The sequence below is a fragment of the Ranitomeya imitator genome, chromosome 1, assembly GCF_032444005.1.
Source record: "Ranitomeya imitator isolate aRanImi1 chromosome 1, aRanImi1.pri, whole genome shotgun sequence".
NCBI lineage: Eukaryota > Metazoa > Chordata > Amphibia > Anura > Dendrobatidae > Ranitomeya > Ranitomeya imitator.
In genome coordinates this window covers 805489142-805508840 of record NC_091282.1, presented here as the reverse complement: position 1 = coordinate 805508840, position 19699 = coordinate 805489142, and the positions used below count along the sequence as shown (strand labels likewise).

The window sequence follows — 19699 nt, the reverse complement described above, 5'->3', positions numbered from 1 at the left end:
GCGAGTGCCAGCATTGTTAGGCGGAGCTGTGCACTTAGTAGGAAACAACATGGGGGGAGCACAGGGAACTTCTGCTTCATCACAGGATTCAGGGACGGCAGGGAGGGAGACTGAGGCTCCGCAGGGAGGTATCCCTCCACTTTCAAGGAACGTGGGGGATGTTATTGCCAATACTGATAGGAACACGGACACGGCAGCCATAGCACAGCAGAATATGGTTTCACCTCACATAATACTAGCAACAAGTCAGCATAGTGCCTACTCCCAGGCTATTACAGGGGGAGAATCACAGTTTCCACCTTACCCACTCATTTTTAGTACCCCGTATTCGCAAATACCGGGCGGGCAAATTACTCCCTCTCAGGTGGCAGTAGTCGAACACCAGGATGCGCCAGCGTCACGATCACTGATAGCAACCAGTGTTCGGGCCCCGATTCAGGGTGCTGGCACCCCGGCTCTGGACAATAGACAGAGTGCGGGTATCCGCCCCGCGCGCAGATCATCATCGTCATCATCGGCATCCCCCAGAGAGCATCGCAGAAGCGGGCGTAGGAAGCGCGATCGTCATGTTAGCAAACGGCGTTCGTATATATCTAGGTCCAGCCGGCGTAGTGGACGGTCTAGAGCCTCGCGGTTGCGCTCGCCTTCTTCATCAGATAGTTCTTCAGGCAGGTCACAAAGGCAGGAGTCTTCTCGTCGTAGGTCCATACACCGCATGGAGCGGCAAGGCCCGATGACTCCTGTGGCACGGGAAGCAAGTGGTCCAGATACCGGTGCACCGATCGGTGAGTACCCCTTTATCGGGGCATGGGGAGGGGGGAGAGCAAACACCAACCTTTTAGACACAATAGCCAACGCAACTACAGGAAACAGGATTTATGTCAATCCAAAATTGCTACAACCAGCGGGGTCGTGCAGGCAGCCCCCTCCTCCCCGCCCAGATGTGTACAAGGATGGCCTATTTTGTGGTGTCCCGCCCTTAGGGGCCCACTTGAATAGCGACATCAAGGAACAAATTTGGGCCAATGATTTCATTGACATATGGTCTCTGGTTTCCACGGACCAGCAATCGGTTGACAGAGAGAGACGGTTCGGGGATAAAACATATGAACGTAAACCAAAAGTTGCTAAAACCATTAATAACTGGTTGCAAGCTTTTACGGTCTTGGGATGCGTTATGGGGGAAAAGCACCCCGAAAGGTGCTCCGAGCTTTTCATATACTTAGATAGTATTTATAATTCCTATAAGGCCCACGGGGGATCAGCATGGTGGAAATATGATGAAGATTTCCGCCGGCGATTGGCCGCCAATCCGCAATTGGGCTGGGGTATGAAAGCCACGGATTCGTGGCTTCGCCTGATGATGTCCCAGAAATCAACCCAATCCTTTCACGGGCCCGCTGCCGGGTCCAACAACAACGCGGCAGCAACAGCCATTCGTAGACCAGGTTCGTGCTGGTTATTTAATGAAGGGCACTGTAAGTTCGATGGGCTCTGCAAATATAGACATGAGTGTTCATCATGCGGAGGCCCCCACCCAGTGGCAAAATGCACACGTCCGCCCCAAAAAGCTATCTCCGGGAAAAACCCCCCTACAGGCGAGGTTAACGACGCCGGTGAGCGTAGAAAGAATGGGGCCGTGGCTGGACAAATACCCCAATAAATCGGCCGCGGGGCAACTGCGTTCCGGTTTTTCCTACGGTTTTTTCATCCCGTTTAATTGGTCACCCGAGCCACAATCAGCCCCTAATTTACAATCAGCGAGGGAATTACCTAACGTATTAGCAGAAAAGCTGGGGAAGGAAATCAGGTTGGGTCGTTTTCGTGGTCCTTTCAATTTCCCCCCTTTCCCTAACTTACGGGTTTCACCCCTGGGTATAGTTCCCAAGAAAGAGTCAGGTAAATATCGATTAATTCATCATCTCTCATACCCCAAGGGCATGTCGGTCAACGATGGTATCCCCAGTGATGAAACAGCCGTCACTTATATTTCCTTTGACAAAGCGGTTGACCTCGTTAGAAATGCTGGCACGGGGGCCCTTATGGCCAAGTCGGACATAGAATCTGCTTTTCGGCTGCTTCCGGTACATCCGGATTGTCACCACTTACTAGGGGCTAAATTTGAGAACCTATACTATTACGACACATGTCTTCCCATGGGGTGTTCAATTTCCTGTTTTTATTTTGAGTTATTTAGCACGTTTTTGGAATGGGTCGCTCGCAAGATCACCCGGCTAACCGCCATCACTCACTATCTTGATGATTTTTTGATTGTTGGGCCAGCGGGCTCAGATGTATGTGCCGCAGCCCTTGCCCAATTCAAAGATGCTATGGCACAGTTCGGGGTCCCACTTTCCCCTGAGAAGACGATAGGGCCAGTACCAGTGATCACATTCCTTGGGATCGAAATCGACTCGGTCGCCATGGAATTTAGGTTACCGAAGGAGAAAATTGACAAGCTGCTGGATCTCATCAGCGGATGCATTTCGGTTGGTAAGGTAACACTAACTCAAATGCAGTCGCTGCTTGGTTCCTTAAATTTTGCCTGCAGGGTCATGCCAGCGGGCAGGATCTTCTCACGCAGATTGATGATAGCCACGAGAGGAGTGAAACAGCGTCATCATAGAATCAGGATTACAGCACACCTACGTTCTGATTTAAACACATGGAAGCTGTTCCTCAGCGATTACAATGGTAGGACTTGCTTTCAGGAGACAGAATGCTCTAACGTGGACATGGATTTGTTTTTTGCAGCGTCAAGCTTTGGTAACAAACTGTGTGCTTCGAGTTGGCCTGCCTTCTGGGTTTCCAGGAAGTGGAACGTAGAGGCTACCTTGATCGAGCTTGTCCCCGTGGCAGTCGCCATGGACATCTGGGGTCCTCAATTGGCCAATAAGCGCATTCGCTTGCATCTTCAATCCGTTGGCGGGGCGCATGCCATTAACTACCTAGCATCTCCTTCACCGCAGGTTCTAGACCTAATTAGGTTCATAGTATTGAAATGTTTAACGTTTAATGTTTGGCTTAAAGCAAATGCACTAACCGTCAGCAATGAGAGTGTGTCTGGTGTTTTAACTGGCTTTTACTCGCAGGATTTACTGGGACGGCGCCTTCAGGAGCCCTTGGAGGAGGTGGATTGCCCACATTCGATCTGGGATGTCCTGGGGACCTGATGCCATTAATACGTTCATCGATAGCTCCATCAACCTGGAAAGCCTATGGTAAGGCGTGGGAGGAGTGGTGTCTTTTAGCAGACGGCAAACCAGTGGGGTCTTCGGAGGAGGCTCGAATGCAGGTGACAATGGCATTTCTATCCAAAATGCATGCCATGGGAGTGTCGGGCTCAGTGGCGCGCAACCGTGTGTCTGCATTAGCGTTCCATTTCAAGCTGCGAGGTTGGCCAGATTCCACGAAACATTTCCTAGTCAGTCAGTTATTGAAAGGTTGGCGGCGAGCGGATAGACATGGTGATAACAGGCGTCCTATATCCTTCGATTTGCTAGTGAGCTTGGTTAAGGCTTTGGAACCTGTGTGCGATTCTAAATACGAGGCGGCGCTAATGTCAGCGGCTTTTGGCCTAGCATTCTTTGGGGCCATGCGGGTCAGTGAGATTGTACCTACGGCTCTGAATAAACTGGGTGGCCTCAGGCGGGAAGACATACTAATTTGCGAGGATGGTATCAGGATTAGAATATGTAAGTCCAAAACTGATCAGGAAGGTAGGGGAACTTGGTTCCCGATATTCGCCATCAACAAGGACATTTGCCCATTAGTGTTAATAAAGGATTACATGCGGGTTAGAAAGGACGGTTCCCAGCTTTTCATTCATGAGAATGGGCTTCCCCTAGTGTCGGGCCAATTTTTAGCTATATTGAGACGCGTTTTGTCAGGATTGGGAATGCCTGCGGCAGAATTTGGGACGCACTCATTTCGGATAGGTGCAGCGACAGAAGCATCTATAGCGGGTTTGCTTGAATCAGAGATTCATAGGGTGGGTAGATGGAGATCCTGCTGCTTTACTAGATACATCAGGCCTGACTTGTTGTTATAAGTGTGAGTGGTTTCGGTTCTATGACATTCGGAACAGTTTCAGTATCATTGGGGGTACTTCCTTGGGTTGTTGATTTATTGTTTATCGCTAACTGTATATTTTATTCCTAGATGGGGTGCGACCCAGCGTCTGGATATTGGGTCACTCGTACATCTATTGGGCTGCTCGCCGCGCCGAATTGGGCCCAGGAGGGCGATCCTTGGGCTTCAATGATGTCGACGTGTTATGGCGTGGCTTGAGAGGCATGATGTGGTCCCAAGTTCTTCCGGAGGTGGTTCACATTGCACGGGTGGCCTCATCCCCCACCATTGTGGTTATCCATGCCGGAGGAAATGACCTGGCTTCATCTCCGTTGGCTGAACTACTTACGCTGATCAGATCAGACATGGACAAGTTCCCAAGTTTCTTCCAGTCGATGCGCCTAGTCTGGTCCGAGGTTATCCCAAGGCTGGTTTGGCGGGGTGCCAGGGAATTGAATGCTATGGAGAGATCCAGGCGCACGCTGAACCAGAGGATATCACGTTTCGTAAGATTTAAGAATGGTGTAGTTGTTCGGCACCATCGGCTGGAAGGGGACAATTCCGGTTTTCTACTTCCAGACAGAGTCCATTTGAACGAGGCGGGCCTAGATATTTTCCTCGATGGTATTAGAGAAGGGGTAGTTCAGGCGATGCATTCGTGGGGGGGTCGTAGCTCTCTATAGTCGCTCCTCCTTGGCGGAAGGGTGGAGTTTTTGTTGGTGGTGAAGATACCTGCCCGGGAGACCGGATGGCAGTAATCTCCCTACACCCCATTTGTTGGCAGATATTGCCGGTTTAAGCTGCGACCAAAAAATATTTACCCAAAGGAAAAGATGGAAATGTTGTGAGCATATTTCCCAATAAAGGTTTTAAAGTTCTGATAACTGTTGTGTGTTCACTTAATGGGAGCAAACGGTCATGGGTCGTAGCAGTCTTAGGGACACTGCGGCTTAAGCCGCTGTCCCCTGACTGCTGCGCCTTCTCCCCGCTCTTTATTGTATGAGATCTCCCCTTGAGTGAACCCAGGATGTATATGGGGTTAACTCCCCGCGGAGGGGGCGGGGCTTATCCCCTGCTCTTGGCGCCGATGTGCCATCCGATCCCAGGACCCGGACCTGTTTCCCGCCCTCCCTCCCCTTTTGTTAGAGGTTGGTTAAGTTGCAGCTGCGGAAGGGTGGAGTTTTTGTTGGTGGTGAAGATACCTGCCCGGGAGACCGGATGGCAGTAATCTCCCTACACCCCATTTGTTGGCAGATATTGCCGGTTTAAGCTGCGACCAAAAAATATTTACCCAAAGGAAAAGATGGAAATGTTGTGAGCATATTTCCCAATAAAGGTTTTAAAGTTCTGATAACTGTTGTGTGTTCACTTAATGGGAGCAAACGGTCATGGGTCGTAGCAGTCTAGAAGTTTCACAAAGACGGAGGCTGTGACTGCAAACAACATCCTTCCTGTACAGTGAAGAGTCAGGACTGTATCATGGAGCTCATGGGCCCAAATAAGTACCAGCAAAGTGAATGAGATTTCTGAAATCTCATGCACATGCTGCTTTTTTTTCCGTGCTGATTTGAACCAGTTTTTTTCCAAATCTGCATCATGTCCATTCTTTCATACTTCTCAAAAACACATAAAAAAATTCAGAAATCTCATTGATTACATTGGTACTTTTAAATGTTGTGAATTTTATGCATCAAATACGCTTTCCAACATCAGTAGCAATTTCAGGCCTAAGTATGTGCCAAATGCACTGGGCTATAATGATTACTATGTTATCCCATATCAAAATGGTCTCACCGTCCGCAACTGTGCCGACAGCAGGATGCAGTGGCCAAAAATGCTATTGTACAAGGGAGTACCAAAAAAGAAACAAAGCTGTCGCCCGCTGGAAAAAGATTCCTAAGTATAGACAGGCGACACTTGTTCACGGAACAGTTGCGTTTGACTCCAGCAAATTAAGAATAAAAAAAATTATTTTGGGGGTTCAATCTTTCTCCCATTTTGTGACGGCTGACTCAAGTGAACAACGTGCAGCTAGGAAGTTTTGTCTCCTTTTTGGAGAAAAAATACATCAGAAACGATTGTTGCGAGACAAGAATTTTGCTGCGACTGGGAATGCCATAAAATCCCATTCACCTACATGAGCTCATCGTTGGTTTGAAAGCAAACTTCAAGAAGATCTTCAAGAAGAAGATGTAACACATTTTTGCCAAGCAATTCTGGAGGATTGCCGTCGGACCGCAAATGGAGTTTGTCCTGGATTTCCTGTTGGTTGAAATTGGGAATGAAATCAGTTGTAGCTAAAGGGGTGCCTTGGATCCTGCTGATTGTTTTGTACGGACAAGCCTTGGAGCCTCCGTCAGTAATTTTTATGGTATACCATAAGCAGTTCGAATGCAACATTCGTCGACAACATTGACTAGGATATTGATTTTGCGAGCATTCACCAAGCAGCAGAAGCTCATACTACAAGCACGCCGCTCTTCTGTTTCTTTTGGGTGCCCCCTACATAAATCCCATACCTTGAACAGATAGCAGAGAACACATCTTCCCCACTGACTTTCTTCTAATACCATAGAGGTTCTAGCTGAGGACTGAACAAGAAATACGACTACTGGTCATTTGAAGTCGTCCGAAACGCAAAAGGACCCGCCCTGTCCAAGTGAAGAATCCAATGTTTAGGGAAAATATTTCTTGTCAAAGTCTCCCCCATGCACATTAAATGGCAGACAGCCAAACTATCTTGGCCATCTTTCCAATACACAGGAGCACTCGCTCGGTCATGAATACAGGAGAGAGTCACCATTAGACATGTCTGGCAGTGGCATATTTCCAGGTGAACAGTCTGAAATCAGTTACTTGATTCTCAAGAGAGTTCAATTGTCTTGGGCCCCCATCATACACATTAGAATGCCAGCAAAAATCGTCGTTATCGGCAGGTGACACCAACAATATACCTATTATTTTAAGATCTAAACAGGCCAATATAATATGGCAGCTTGCTTTCTAAACCAGCGCCAGACCGGTCAATGAGTCATATGTGGTATTCGCTCCATTTCTCCAGCAGCACCCCCACAGGTGAAATGAGGAATTACCTTTTTGGATCCTCCAGAGCTGCTCTCCAGTTGGACCAATAGTGATGTCCTAAATATTGGACCTTCCCTCTCATACCTTATAATTCAGTAATTTGACATGGGTTTTGTAAGTCGGAGCGTTTCTTAAAGCTGAAAACCAAAAACTTCTCATCCCTACAACCCCCCATCCAACAAGAATTCCAGTAACAGATCTGTGGCAATAAATCGGAGGAGCCACCATTAGCTATGCTCGCCAGGTTACGGGAGAGAATTTCTTCCATATGTCAGCTAGCGAGGACAGTCCCAATCCAGCATCATGTGTGCAGCTGTGTCATGATCTAACACAGGATTTCATACTATAAAACTCGCTTTACAAGGGTTTTACACTGGTATTTTCTGTAAAAACAGACCAAACATTCCTCCAGCTACAAATTAATTTAGAAAAAAGCCTTGTCCAAAAAAAAGTTAACGTCATCTCAAAATTTTCCCCCAACTGGAGGCTCTGCACTTGATCCTTCTAGGGGGGGGGGATACAATAATTACTTTCTGGGTAACACATGTGGAGTATGTGCTCAGTTTGGAAATGACAGTATAAATAGTCACTGCAGGCGATCTCAGTGGGGGGGAACACCAATTTTAAGCCAGGCAAATGGGAACAATATGAAATCAGTAAGAAAAAAAAACATGCTGGGAAATTTGCATCCAATGATGCGTACGAGTTTAACAGTAGTCTTATACTTTTATATTTGCCCTTGGGATTTGGAAATAAAGACACACCGGGCACTTCATATAGGAAGCGAGATCTGAGGACACTTACAGACTCTTACGTGACCTCTTCCAGCAGAGTCAACAAAATGAAGGGTCAAATTCCCGATGGTACCAGGGTTTGGGAAGGAAAACTTTCATTTCAAAGTATAAAGTGACGTCAGAAGACTTCAATTGAGGATGAGTTACTCTAAGGGGTACTGCACACTGTAAGGAAGAGTCAGGGTGTCAAACCAGTCCAGGTTCCTAGCAGAACTAAGCACTGGCTGACCATTAATAGGAACCTTTTCCCTCCCAAACTTTGGAGTGACAGTTTCAATACAGACAACTCCTTTAATATAGGAATCAAAACCCTTGTGCAAAAGCCATCATCGGCCAGTTCCAAATATTAAATGAATGGCCAGCTATGTAATACAAGGACTGTCCAATTTCAGCAACATTTGAGCTCAGAGATACCATGAGGGGGAGCTCCCAGGGGCATAATGATCGTGGTCAAGGATGCAACCACAATTGTACCTGTGCGGGGGAGGTGCCAACGCCAGTTTCACCTGCATGCATTTCTGTAGATGCACATTGAAAGGAAAATGTATTGCGGCACAGGTCCAACACACGCTGCCACACAGAGGCCGACAGCACACGTCAACTTGCAAGTGACGTGCAACGTATGGCAGTGCCATCATGTTCTGCCCGTACCAGAACACTGAAGTTAGCTGCATGCACCTGCACGGCTACAGAAGAGGACACCATGCGAAATGGAAGCAGGGAAAGGTGAGGAGAATCATTTGTTTCTTTTGAAAATGTTATGAAGAATGGATGGGACCTAGGATGGGGGACATTATTACATAGGGCTGAACACATAGGTCCTTATAGGATCTAGAATGCTACAAGGAGCCCTACATCTGACCAACATGCAGGTGGGGGCACAGGTCCAAATATTGCACCGGAGCCCATTGGGCTTTAGTTACGCCACTGGGATTGAATGTGGGGATGCGGCATCAATTACATCGCTCTGTTCGCAAAGCAGAAGTCAATGGCAACCTCAAACTTTGAGAAGTTGTCAATAACCCAAATGATGACACAGATTAGGTTCAGGATCCCCTACTTTACGACAGCTTATTTGCACTTTCATCTTTTGTTACTATTTAATTTCTTGATTTTCCTTACAGAAAGGATGTAAACTAATCATACTGAAGTCAGACTCTCTGACTTGCTGGTAAGAACTGCCGGGCTTGTGCTTATATGCAGTAGCTAATCAGAACAAGTATTGAATGACGGAGAGCAGCCCGAGTCAAAGGTAAAACAGGAGGTGGATATCAGACCACAAAACATAAACTGATGATAGCTGACCTTAGGGTTACCCTAACCCTAGAACACAGCTAATTGCACCCAGGTATTACCCAGAAGTAATGACTTATTAAAATGTTTTCATACAGTAGGCCGGGGTCACACTTGCGAGTGTGATGCGAGAAACTCGCACAAGTCTCTTGCATCGATACCCGACACTGCCGCCGGCACTCAGACTGGAGCGTGGGGCTGCATAGAAATACATGTAGCATAGAAATACATGCAGCCGCACGCTCCGGTCCGAGTGGCGGCAGCAGTGCCGGGTATTGATGCGAGAGACTCGTGCGAGTTTCTCGCATCACACTTGCAAGTGTGACCCCGGCCTTAGGCAAAGTATCAGTTAAGCAGTGTATCCATAGCAACCAATAATTCATATTTACAAACATTTGAATTTTGACTTTTAAACATTCCGCCACTCACCTTATTGGAAGGCTCGGAATGTCTCGTCACCTCCTCGTATGGCCCCACGTTCTCCCATGTCACCAACACTACATTGATGGGAGAGAAGGCGGCCTCGGGGAATCCTCTCTCGATCTGTCTGGCTGCGGTACTGAGAATTTCAGGCGAATTGTCCTGGCGGTAGTAAATCTTTCCTTTGCCGTTACTTGTGTCTATATCAGATAGGAAAGGGGCAATTACTGGGAAATCGGTGGGGAAGCCGTCATCCACGTACTGCGTCTCTCGGGGAAAGTCTTGCGGGGAGATGATTCCATTGGTCCCTACCTGAAATGTCAAAAAAATAAAAATGTCTTAAAGAAAGCCAACCTAAATTTGCAGATTAATCCCTTTATTGCGGTACTTTCAAAGACCACCACAATCAATGTTCTTTATCGCCTTGGCCCATTGATACATAAGATATTTTTGCAATAAGATCTATATTTTATTCTTAACAAAAAATGCTATTTATATAGCGCCCACATATTCCACAAAACTTCACTATTTTTTTCTTCACTAACAGCAAGTCTTAATTGTAATGTGGACCTATCTATCAGGGCTGTGGACCGACTCCGACTCCTAAAATGTATAATAAATTGGGTACAGTAGTTCAATGCAGTTTGTGGAGAATATTTTTTTCATAAGAATTTGGGAAAGTTATGAAATGTCTTATAAATGTCTGTCCTATTCCTGATCTAAAGGTACCGTCACACTCAGCGACGCTGCAGCGATATAGACAACGAGCCGATCGCTGGAGCGTCGCTGTTTAGGTCGCTGTAGAGACGTCAAACACAGCAGCTCCAGAACGATGCAGGAGCGATCCAGTGACACAACGGCGACTCACTTATCGTTCTCTCTGGTTGTTAGCTCCATGTAAAACGTTGCTGGCATCATTGCTTTTGATGTCAAACATGACGATACACGCTGACCTAACGACGAAATAAAGTTCTGGACTTCTAGCTCCGACCAGCGATGTAACAGCGGGATCCAGATCGCGGCTGCGTGTCAAACACAACGAGATCGCTATCCAGGACGCTGCAACGTCACGGATCGTTGTCGTTGCAAAGTTGCTGAGTGTGACGGTACCTTTAGGTCTAGACTTTTAGCCAAGACGAATCTGTGCTGCAGTTTATGTTCATGATAAGTAGTGAAGCTCCTCCTCTACAGATAAGGGGAAAAAATAAATACACAGTGAAGGAAAGACTAGATTCTTTTCAGAATTTCTGGAGTGAAAAGGAAAGCAGGATTAAAGAAGGTAACTACTTCCTAAAACATATCTAAACTTTCAATAAACTGTGCATAAATCAATAGTACAGTATACGTTGTCTCTGTATTCTTGATGTTTTAGTTTGTTTTTCCTCTTAGCTCATGTTTGGAGAAATAATCTGCTCTGATGACTTACCGTATATACACTATACATAGAATATAAGGGGAAAAATGTTTTCTAACATCTCAAAGTCGTAAATACAGTAACAGGATCGATGAGGACAAATATATTTGTGTGTGTGTGTGTTCTGGAAAGTGATTCAGCAAAAACATGCTCCCTCCCTTCTCCCCTCTTCATAGACTGAAGAAATATGATTGAAGCATTTAGTGAGCTGTACCCTGCTGAGACAAGCCTTGACATTGAAAGTTCAGAATAAAGCTATTTAACAACACATTTTACAAACTTTATACTTATCATCGGTGCTATTGACTTATGCCAAGATTGTTTTATTTCTATCCCAATTTATACAGTGCATGATTCCATATTCTTGCAAGAATTACAATATACCGTATATACTCGAGTATAAGCCGAGATTTTCAGCCCAAATTTTTGGGCTGAAAGTGCCCCCCTCGGCTTATACTCGAGTCACGGTAGCGGTGGGGTCGGCGGGTGAGGGGGTGAGGGCGCTGAGGTATACTTACCTAGTCCCAGCGATCCTCGCGCTGTCCCTGCCGTCCCACGGGCTTCGGTGCTGCAGTTTCTTCCTCTCTTCAGCGGTCACGTGGGACCGCTCATTAGAGATATGAATAGGCGGCTCCACCTCCCATAGGGGCGGAGACGCTTATTCATTTCTCTAATCAGCGGTGCCGGTGACCGCTGATAGAGAAAGAAGCTGCAGCGCCGAAGACAGGAGGGGACAGCGCGAGGATCGCCAGGACTAGGTGAGTATAGCATATTCACCTGTCCTCGTTCCAGCCGCCGGGCGCCGATCCATCTTCCCGGCCGGCGCCTCCATCTTCCCGGCGTCTCTGTTCAGGCAGAGGGCGCGATGACGCATACAGTGTGCGCGGCGCCCTGTGCCTGATCAGTCAGAGCAGAGACGCCGGGAAGATGGAGGCGCCGGAACGAGACGCCGGGAGCTGCAATCAAGGGAGGTGAGTATGTGTTTTTTTTTCTTTATTGCGGCAGCGGCGGCACAAATTTATGTGGAACATCTATGGGGCACAGTGAACGGTGCAGAGCACCGTATATGGCACAGCACAGCTATGGGGCACAGTGAACGGTGCAGAGCACCGTATATGGCACAGCACAGCTATGGGGCACAGTGAACGGTGCAGAGCACCGTATATGGCACAGCACAGCTATGGGGCACAGTGAACGGTGCAGAGCACCGTATATGGCACAGCACAGCTATGGGGCACAGTGAACGGTGCAGAGCACCGTATATGGCACAGCACAGCTATGGGGCACAGTGAACGGTGCAGAGCACCGTATATGGCACAGCACAGCTATGGGGCACAGTGAACGGTGCAGAGCACCGTATATGGCACAGCACAGCTATGGGGCACAGTGAACGGTGCAGAGCACCGTATATGGCACAGCACAGCTATGGGACACAGTGAACGGTGCAGAGCACCGTATATGGCACAGCACAGCTATAGGGCACAGTGAACGGTGCAGAGCACCGTATATGGCACAGCACAGCTATGTATGGGGCACAGTGAACGGTGCAGAGCACCGTATATGGCACAGCACAGCTATGGGGCACAGTGAACGGTGCAGAGCACCGTATATGGCACAGCACAGCTATGGGGCACAGTGAACGGTGCAGAGCACCGTATATGGCACAGCACAGCTATGGGGCACAGTGAACGGTGCAGAGCACCGTATATGGCACAGCACAGCTATGGGGCACAGTGAACGGTGCAGAGCACCGTATATGGCACAGCACAGCTATGGGGCACAGTGAACGGTGCAGAGCACCGTATATGGCACAGCACAGCTATGGGGCACAGTGAACGGTGCAGAGCACCGTATATGGCACAGCACAGCTATGGGGCACAGTGAACGGTGCAGAGCACCGTATATGGCACAGCACAGCTATGGGGCACAGTGAACGGTGCAGAGCACCGTATATGGCACAGCACAGCTATGGGACACAGTGAACGGTGCAGAGCACCGTATATGGCACAGCACAGCTATAGGGCACAGTGAACGGTGCAGAGCACCGTATATGGCACAGCACAGCTATGTATGGGGCACAGTGAACGGTGCAGAGCACCGTATATGGCACAGCACAGCTATGGGGCACAGTGAACGGTGCAGAGCACCGTATATGGCACAGCTATGGGGCACAGTGAACGGTGCAGAGCACCGTATATGGCACAGCACAGCTATGGGGCACAGTGAACGGTGCAGAGCACCGTATATGGCACAGCTATGGGGCACAGTGAACGGTGCAGAGCACCGTATATGGCACATCTATGGGGCACAATGAACGGTGCAGAGCACCGTATATGGCACAGCTAGGGGGCACAATGAACGGTGCAGAGCACTATATGGTTCACACCTATGGGGAAATATGAACGGTGCAGAGCACTATATGGCACAGCTATGGGGAAATAATGATCTATTTTTATTTTTGAAATTCACCGGTAAATGCTGCATTTCCACCCTAGGCTTATACTCGAGTCAATAAGTTTTCCCAGTTTTTTGTGGCAAAATTAGGGGGGTCGGCTTATACTCGGGTCGGCTTATACTCGAGTATATACGGTACTTTATTTTTGAAGTCAGCTGTATTTGAGCTTTTCACAGTGACTCAAGATAATAAACATTTTGTGTGTCAGTGTATAAGTGACCCAGATGAAAACAAATGCTGTGATGCCAAAATCAGTGCATACTCAGGCAGTGGTAAAAATGCTCCTTCAAGATCTTCCAATCTAAAAAGACATTTACATCACTGCCACCCAGAAGTTTACAAAGCTGCGACTGAAAAAGATCACAGCAGCACCAAGAAACCAGAGACCAGCACTTCCCACCAGGCAAAGGAGGAGGAAAGAGCATCTCAAACGTCAGTTACAAGATATTTTGTAAGTGACAAAGTTACTGTAACAATGACAGCAAATGTGTTTAAAAGACAGCTCATCAAGCTTGTTGTGAAGGACTGTGTACCATTATCATTATTTGCACAAACAGCTTTTACAGCTCTTAATGGAGAAATGGTTTGCAACTTGGTGTTTCTCTGGAAAGAGAAAGTATTAGAAAATTAGTGATTGAAGAAGCCCTTAACCAAAACGAAGATCTAAAAAAGACTCTCAAGACATGCTTTGTATTTCTTAAAATGGATGCCTGTACACGTCACAGAGTGAACTATTTTGCTATCAACGTTTGATATGTTTGTGATAACAAAAAAATTATTACTAAGACACTGGCAGTAAAAGATACTAAAGCTCATCAGAGCAGCAAGTTTCTGCAGACCTTAGTGGAAAAAGTTCTGCAAGATTATGAACTAAAAAAAGAACAGGTTCTTGTTATTGTAACTGATCATGCTTCAAACATGATAGGTACAATTAAACTAATGAATGAGAATAATGAAGGTGTACAACAGTTAGAAGAACATTTTACATTCAGTATGTTGGAGATGGAAGGCCACAGTCCTGTTCCCATAACGGAGGAACAAACAGATATTACTACAGAAGAACAGCAAAATGATTCTTTACAATTAGATGATCTTGTTGAAGCTGCTTCACACCTCTTTCCTATTCATCACATGCGCTGTGTTGTGCACACGCTGCAGCTGGCAATAAGACATAGTCTGCAAGAGGGACATGCTGGAACTCTGATTAGCAAAGTGAAGAAATTGGGTATTGCTGCCAGAACCCATAAAATTGATTCCATCTTGAAGAGACGTGCTGGAAAAGGGGCAATTATGGATCAAACCACTCGATGGGGCAGTACCTATTTAATGATTGAGCGATTGTTTGAGCTGAAACCCTTCCTTGTAGATATGGCCAACCCTCAGATAACACTAGAATAAGGTCAATGGACACAGGTGGCTGAATTGAAGGAATTGCTTCATCACCCATTTACAGTGACTAAAAAGTTACAGGCTGAGGATTTAACTGCTGGCATTTTTATAAAGGAGTGGAAGAATTTGTTGTTTTGCCTGTCCCAAAGAGGAGATTTAATCGCAGATGGCATTGCTGCTTCAATGAAACGGAGAGAGACACTGCTATTAGAAAAGAAAATTCTCCTGGCAGCTGTTTATGTGGACCTGAGTCATCATATATTGCTGGATGATCAACAGCTTACTAAAGGAAAAAAAATCTTTGATTGATGTAGCAGTTAGGATGAGTGGGCTACAGGACGGGTACAAGACCAAGAGGACTCGGGTCCTGCCAGTGCTGCTGCTGCTGCCGTTCCTTCATCCTCATTAGATGAGGAGTTTGATTTCGACAAGTATTTGAATGACATGGAGCAGGCAAAGCATTGCTGCAGGGAAAAATATTCCACTCCCATAGAAAACAGATTGACCATATATCAGCAAAATTTTTCACTTGTTCTCACAGAAGTAGAAGAGTTCAATCGTTCATCAAAACTGACTGTGCGCGAGGCAATTCCTTTATACCCTGAAATTGATAGAGATGTCGCCCATGTGGTTACTGCTTTGCCACCAACTCAAGTTAGTGTAGAGAGGCTGCTCTATAGCCTTAAAGAAATTACCATATATAATTGAGTATAAGCCAACCCGAGTAAGGGCCGAGGCACTTAATTTTGCCACGGAAAACCAGGTAAGCTTACTGACCCGAATATAAGCCGGGTATGTATTGTCCCCTCAGCCCTATCTCGGTATGCGTGGTTTCCCCAAACTGTCCTGCTCTGTGTGGCGCCCCTGTTGTATGCATGGCTCCACCTGTCCCATCCTTGTATGCATGGCTCTCCCTGTCCCATCTTGTATGAATGGTTCGGCTCCCCCCCCTCCCATCTTTGTATGCATGGCTCCCCCGGCCCATCCTTGTATGCATGGCTCCCCCGGTCCCATCATTGTATGCATGGCTCCCCCAGTCCCATCTTGTATGCATGGCTTCCCCATCCCATCCTTGTATGCCTGGCTCCCCCATCCCATCCTTGTATGCATGGCTCCCCCCTCCCATCCTTGTATGCATGGCTGGGCTCCCCCGTGCTACTCACCCTCCTCGCGCTGTCGCTGAACGTCCCTGCATCTCCGTTGTCCAAGCGCGGCAGCTTCTTCCTATGCCGAGCAGTCACGTGGTACCACTCAATAAGGTCATGAATATGCGCTCCACACCTATGGGAGTGGAGTCGCGTCTATATTCATTACCTTAATGAGCGGTACCACGTGACCGCTGAGCACAGGAACAGGAAAGAGCTGCTGGCACTGGGTCAGAGATGCAGGGACGGAGATGCAACGACGGAGGGTGAGTATTGATGTCTTCTGGAAGCCGGCGGCTGCAGCTGTCACTGTGCTACAGTCGCCGGCTCCCTGCTCCCCCGCCGGCTTTCTGGACCATGACTCATGTATAAGCCGAGGGGGGCGTTTTCAGCACAAAAAAATGTGCTGAGAATCTCAGCTTATACACAAGTATATACGGTAGGTCAGATTTGAGGTAATCTATGAAGGAGGATTTGATGGAGGCGATACTATTTCTCAGAACAAATTCATAGACTGCACAAATGCTATTCAGTATGTTTTTGTTGAAAACTGTTTTTATCCCACTTACTGCAGAGTGTATAATAAATTGTAAATATGCAAAGTTTTTTTTGTTCTAAAGTTGTATTCCAATAAATATATTTTATGTTCTATCTAAATGGCTTGATTATTGTATCATAATAAATACTAAAAGCCTGATGTTACCATTTTACTACAGTAAATTTATCGCTTAAACTTAAACATGAGCCACGTATGAGGGAGTCGGAGTAGTGGAGTCGGTGTCATGGGAATTGAGGAGTCGGAGATTTGGCTTACCGACTCCACAGCCCTGCTTTCTATCACAAGTGTGTAAACTGTCACCTGTCCATAAGCAGATGTGTATTAACCTGTTAATCACTGGGGATGTGAAGGCAGAGACCCTCTTTGAGCCCAAGAATGAGGTTCTGCAGAGCCCCATCAGAATGAGGTAATCACGTACTCCACTCTTGGGACAGAGTCATAAAGAGACCACCTATTTTCTATGCAGATGTTCAGAAATGAAGTTTGTAGACCCTTTTCTGAACCTCTTTCTGGTCGCGGGAAAGCCAATTTTACTTTTTTGCATATTTTAATTGTTTCCTCCCTTGAAGTGTTTACAAATAAAGCTGAAATCCGGACAAGAAATCTATAACATCGCACATGTGTAACACATTGTTCCAGCGAGGGGCTGCGCTGGAGCACTATGCCCTTGGAAGGACAGATTGTACTGCTGTTTGTTGCCAACACAAGACGTCTGTAAAGGCAGATGGAGTGGGACCCCTACAAGCCATAAAGGCGCAGTACAGGATTACTACAGTGCTACTTTTTTTTACATTCACTGCAACTCATATCAACTACCTAATCATTGAGTGATGACTTTGATCCAAAAGTCAGCTTATGAACAATTCACCAAAAATGAGATGGAGATTAATGACCTCCTCAGTGGAAGTCCTAATACTACAATAGTGCTTGTCCTCCAGACCTCAGTGGCGAATCAGCCTCAAAAAACCCAGGAGGTCAGTCTTCCTAAAAAAACAAAACAAAAAGGTTGTTAAAAATATTATGCTTAAATGTACCCCCATAATCGTCATCACTACGACTAGGACAGATGTCTTGCACATTGGAGGACGACAAGTCTCAGTTCACCCAACCACCCGTGGTTCTCTGGGAATGGGGATTTAGGAATTTTAAAAAATTAAATTAGAAGGCAACAAACGAGACAGAGAGGCGTTGTAATGTCAGGAGACAGACACACACAACCAGCATCATCATTCATGGAGAAATGCACCCTCCTTGCAGGATGAAAAATTCCATTTCAAGACTGTAATGCATCCAAACTGGAGATAAATCAGCAAGTGATTGAATGACTACAGAGACTCTCATTGTGTGCAGGAGCTCGGACTGTCCAACACCCGGCTAATGTCATTGCCCTCCTGCCCGAAATACTACATATAAATACATATAAAAGTGCTATCAAGTGCTCCACAACCTCATGCGACAGTTTGAGACCCCCAATTACCCACTGGACACTCTACATGAACCCCAAAAAGGGCTGTGTCAATGAGCCCAAAATCCCAGAGTACTATCAGACAGGGGCATTAAATGTCAGTTTGCCATTGATCCCCAAGTTATAGTGTGTCTTTGGTGAAAGACCCCAAGAATCAGTCTGAACTAATGGACTAAGACCCTAAAATTCACCATTCCGAATTGAGACCAAGTATCAGTGTGCCCCACCGAACTAATATACTTGGTTTGTTACTAAATTGGGAACGCAATACATTGACTGCTAGCATTTTGGACACCATTGTAAAATATGACTACCAGATGAATCCCTGTTTTTGGTATAACTTACAGCTCTGGCAAAAATGAAGAGACACTGCAAAATGTTCAGTTTGTCTGATTTTTCTCTTTATAGATATATTTTTGAGTAAAATGTAAATTGTTCTTTTATCCTATAAACTTCTGACAACATGTCTCCGAATTTCCAAGCAATAAATTTTGTATTTTTTTTTCTGACAAAGAAAAATGGTCAAAATTTTAAAAAACAACAACAGTGCTTTCAGACCTCAAATAATGCAAAGAAAACAAGTTCATAATCATTTAGAAACAACAATATCAATGTTTTTACTCAGGAAGAGTTCAGAAATCAATATTTTGTGGAATAACCATGATTTTTAATCACAGCTTTCATGCGTCTTGGCATGCTTTCCACCAGTCTTTCACACTGCTCCTGGCGCAAAAATCTAAGCAGTTCTTCTTTGTTTGATGGCTTGTGTCTATTCAACGTCTTCTTAATTACATTCCAGAGGTTTTCAATGAGGTTCAGGTCTGGAGATTGGGCTGCCCTAGACAGGGTTTTGATGTGGTGGTCTCTTAATTTTTGGCAGAGCTGTATATTACCACATAGCAAACAATTTACCAGTAGGTGCAGTAGATTGTAAGAAAATCACCAGACTCCGAATTTATGATCTTCAGGTTTCTGAGTCTGTGTATTAGAATAATTAATTGACAGGGTGGTGTTCACAATAATAGCAGTGTGCGGTTCAATTAGTGAGGTCAATCATTCTGTGAAGAAACAGGTGTGAATCCGGTGGCCCTTATTTAAGGGTGAAGCCAGGACATGTTGTCCATGCATTTCTCCTTGAAAGCCTGAGTAATATGAGGAGTTTGAGATATTGTGTTCAGAAGAACAGCGGACTATGATTAAAAAGTTGATTGGAGAGGGTAAAACGTATAAAGAAGTGCAGACACTGATCGGCTGTTCAGCTAAAATGATCTCCAATTCTTTATAATGGAAAGTCAAACCGGAGAGACATGGAAGAAAACGGAAGACGACCATTCGAATGGATGGAAGAACAGCCAAAATGGCAAAGGCTCAGCCAACGATCACAGGATGATCCAGGATGATCACAGGCTCATGTTACCTGTGAGGACTGGGACAGGTAGAAGATGCCTGTGTGACGCTATTCTCTTACAAGAAGTCCCTGCAAAGTCCCACTGTTAAAAAAAAAGACATGTACTGAAGGGAATACAGTGTGCCAAAAACACATCAACTGGCCTAAATGGAAATGGAGAAACATTTTGTGGACTGATGAAATTAATTTTAGGGTCCAAGAG

General features: G+C 46.1%; 1 protein-coding gene across 1 annotated transcript in view; it reads right to left on the bottom strand.

Annotated features, from left to right (window-relative positions):
- NID2 (nidogen 2) overlaps positions 1–19699 on the bottom strand; it is a 76222-nt gene that overhangs the window by 39176 nt on the left and 17347 nt on the right. The window contains exon 2 of the mRNA XM_069738851.1: positions 9672–9974. Within this exon, the coding sequence (XP_069594952.1) occupies positions 9672–9974 (303 nt within the window). The remainder of the gene's footprint in view (positions 1–9671; positions 9975–19699) is intronic.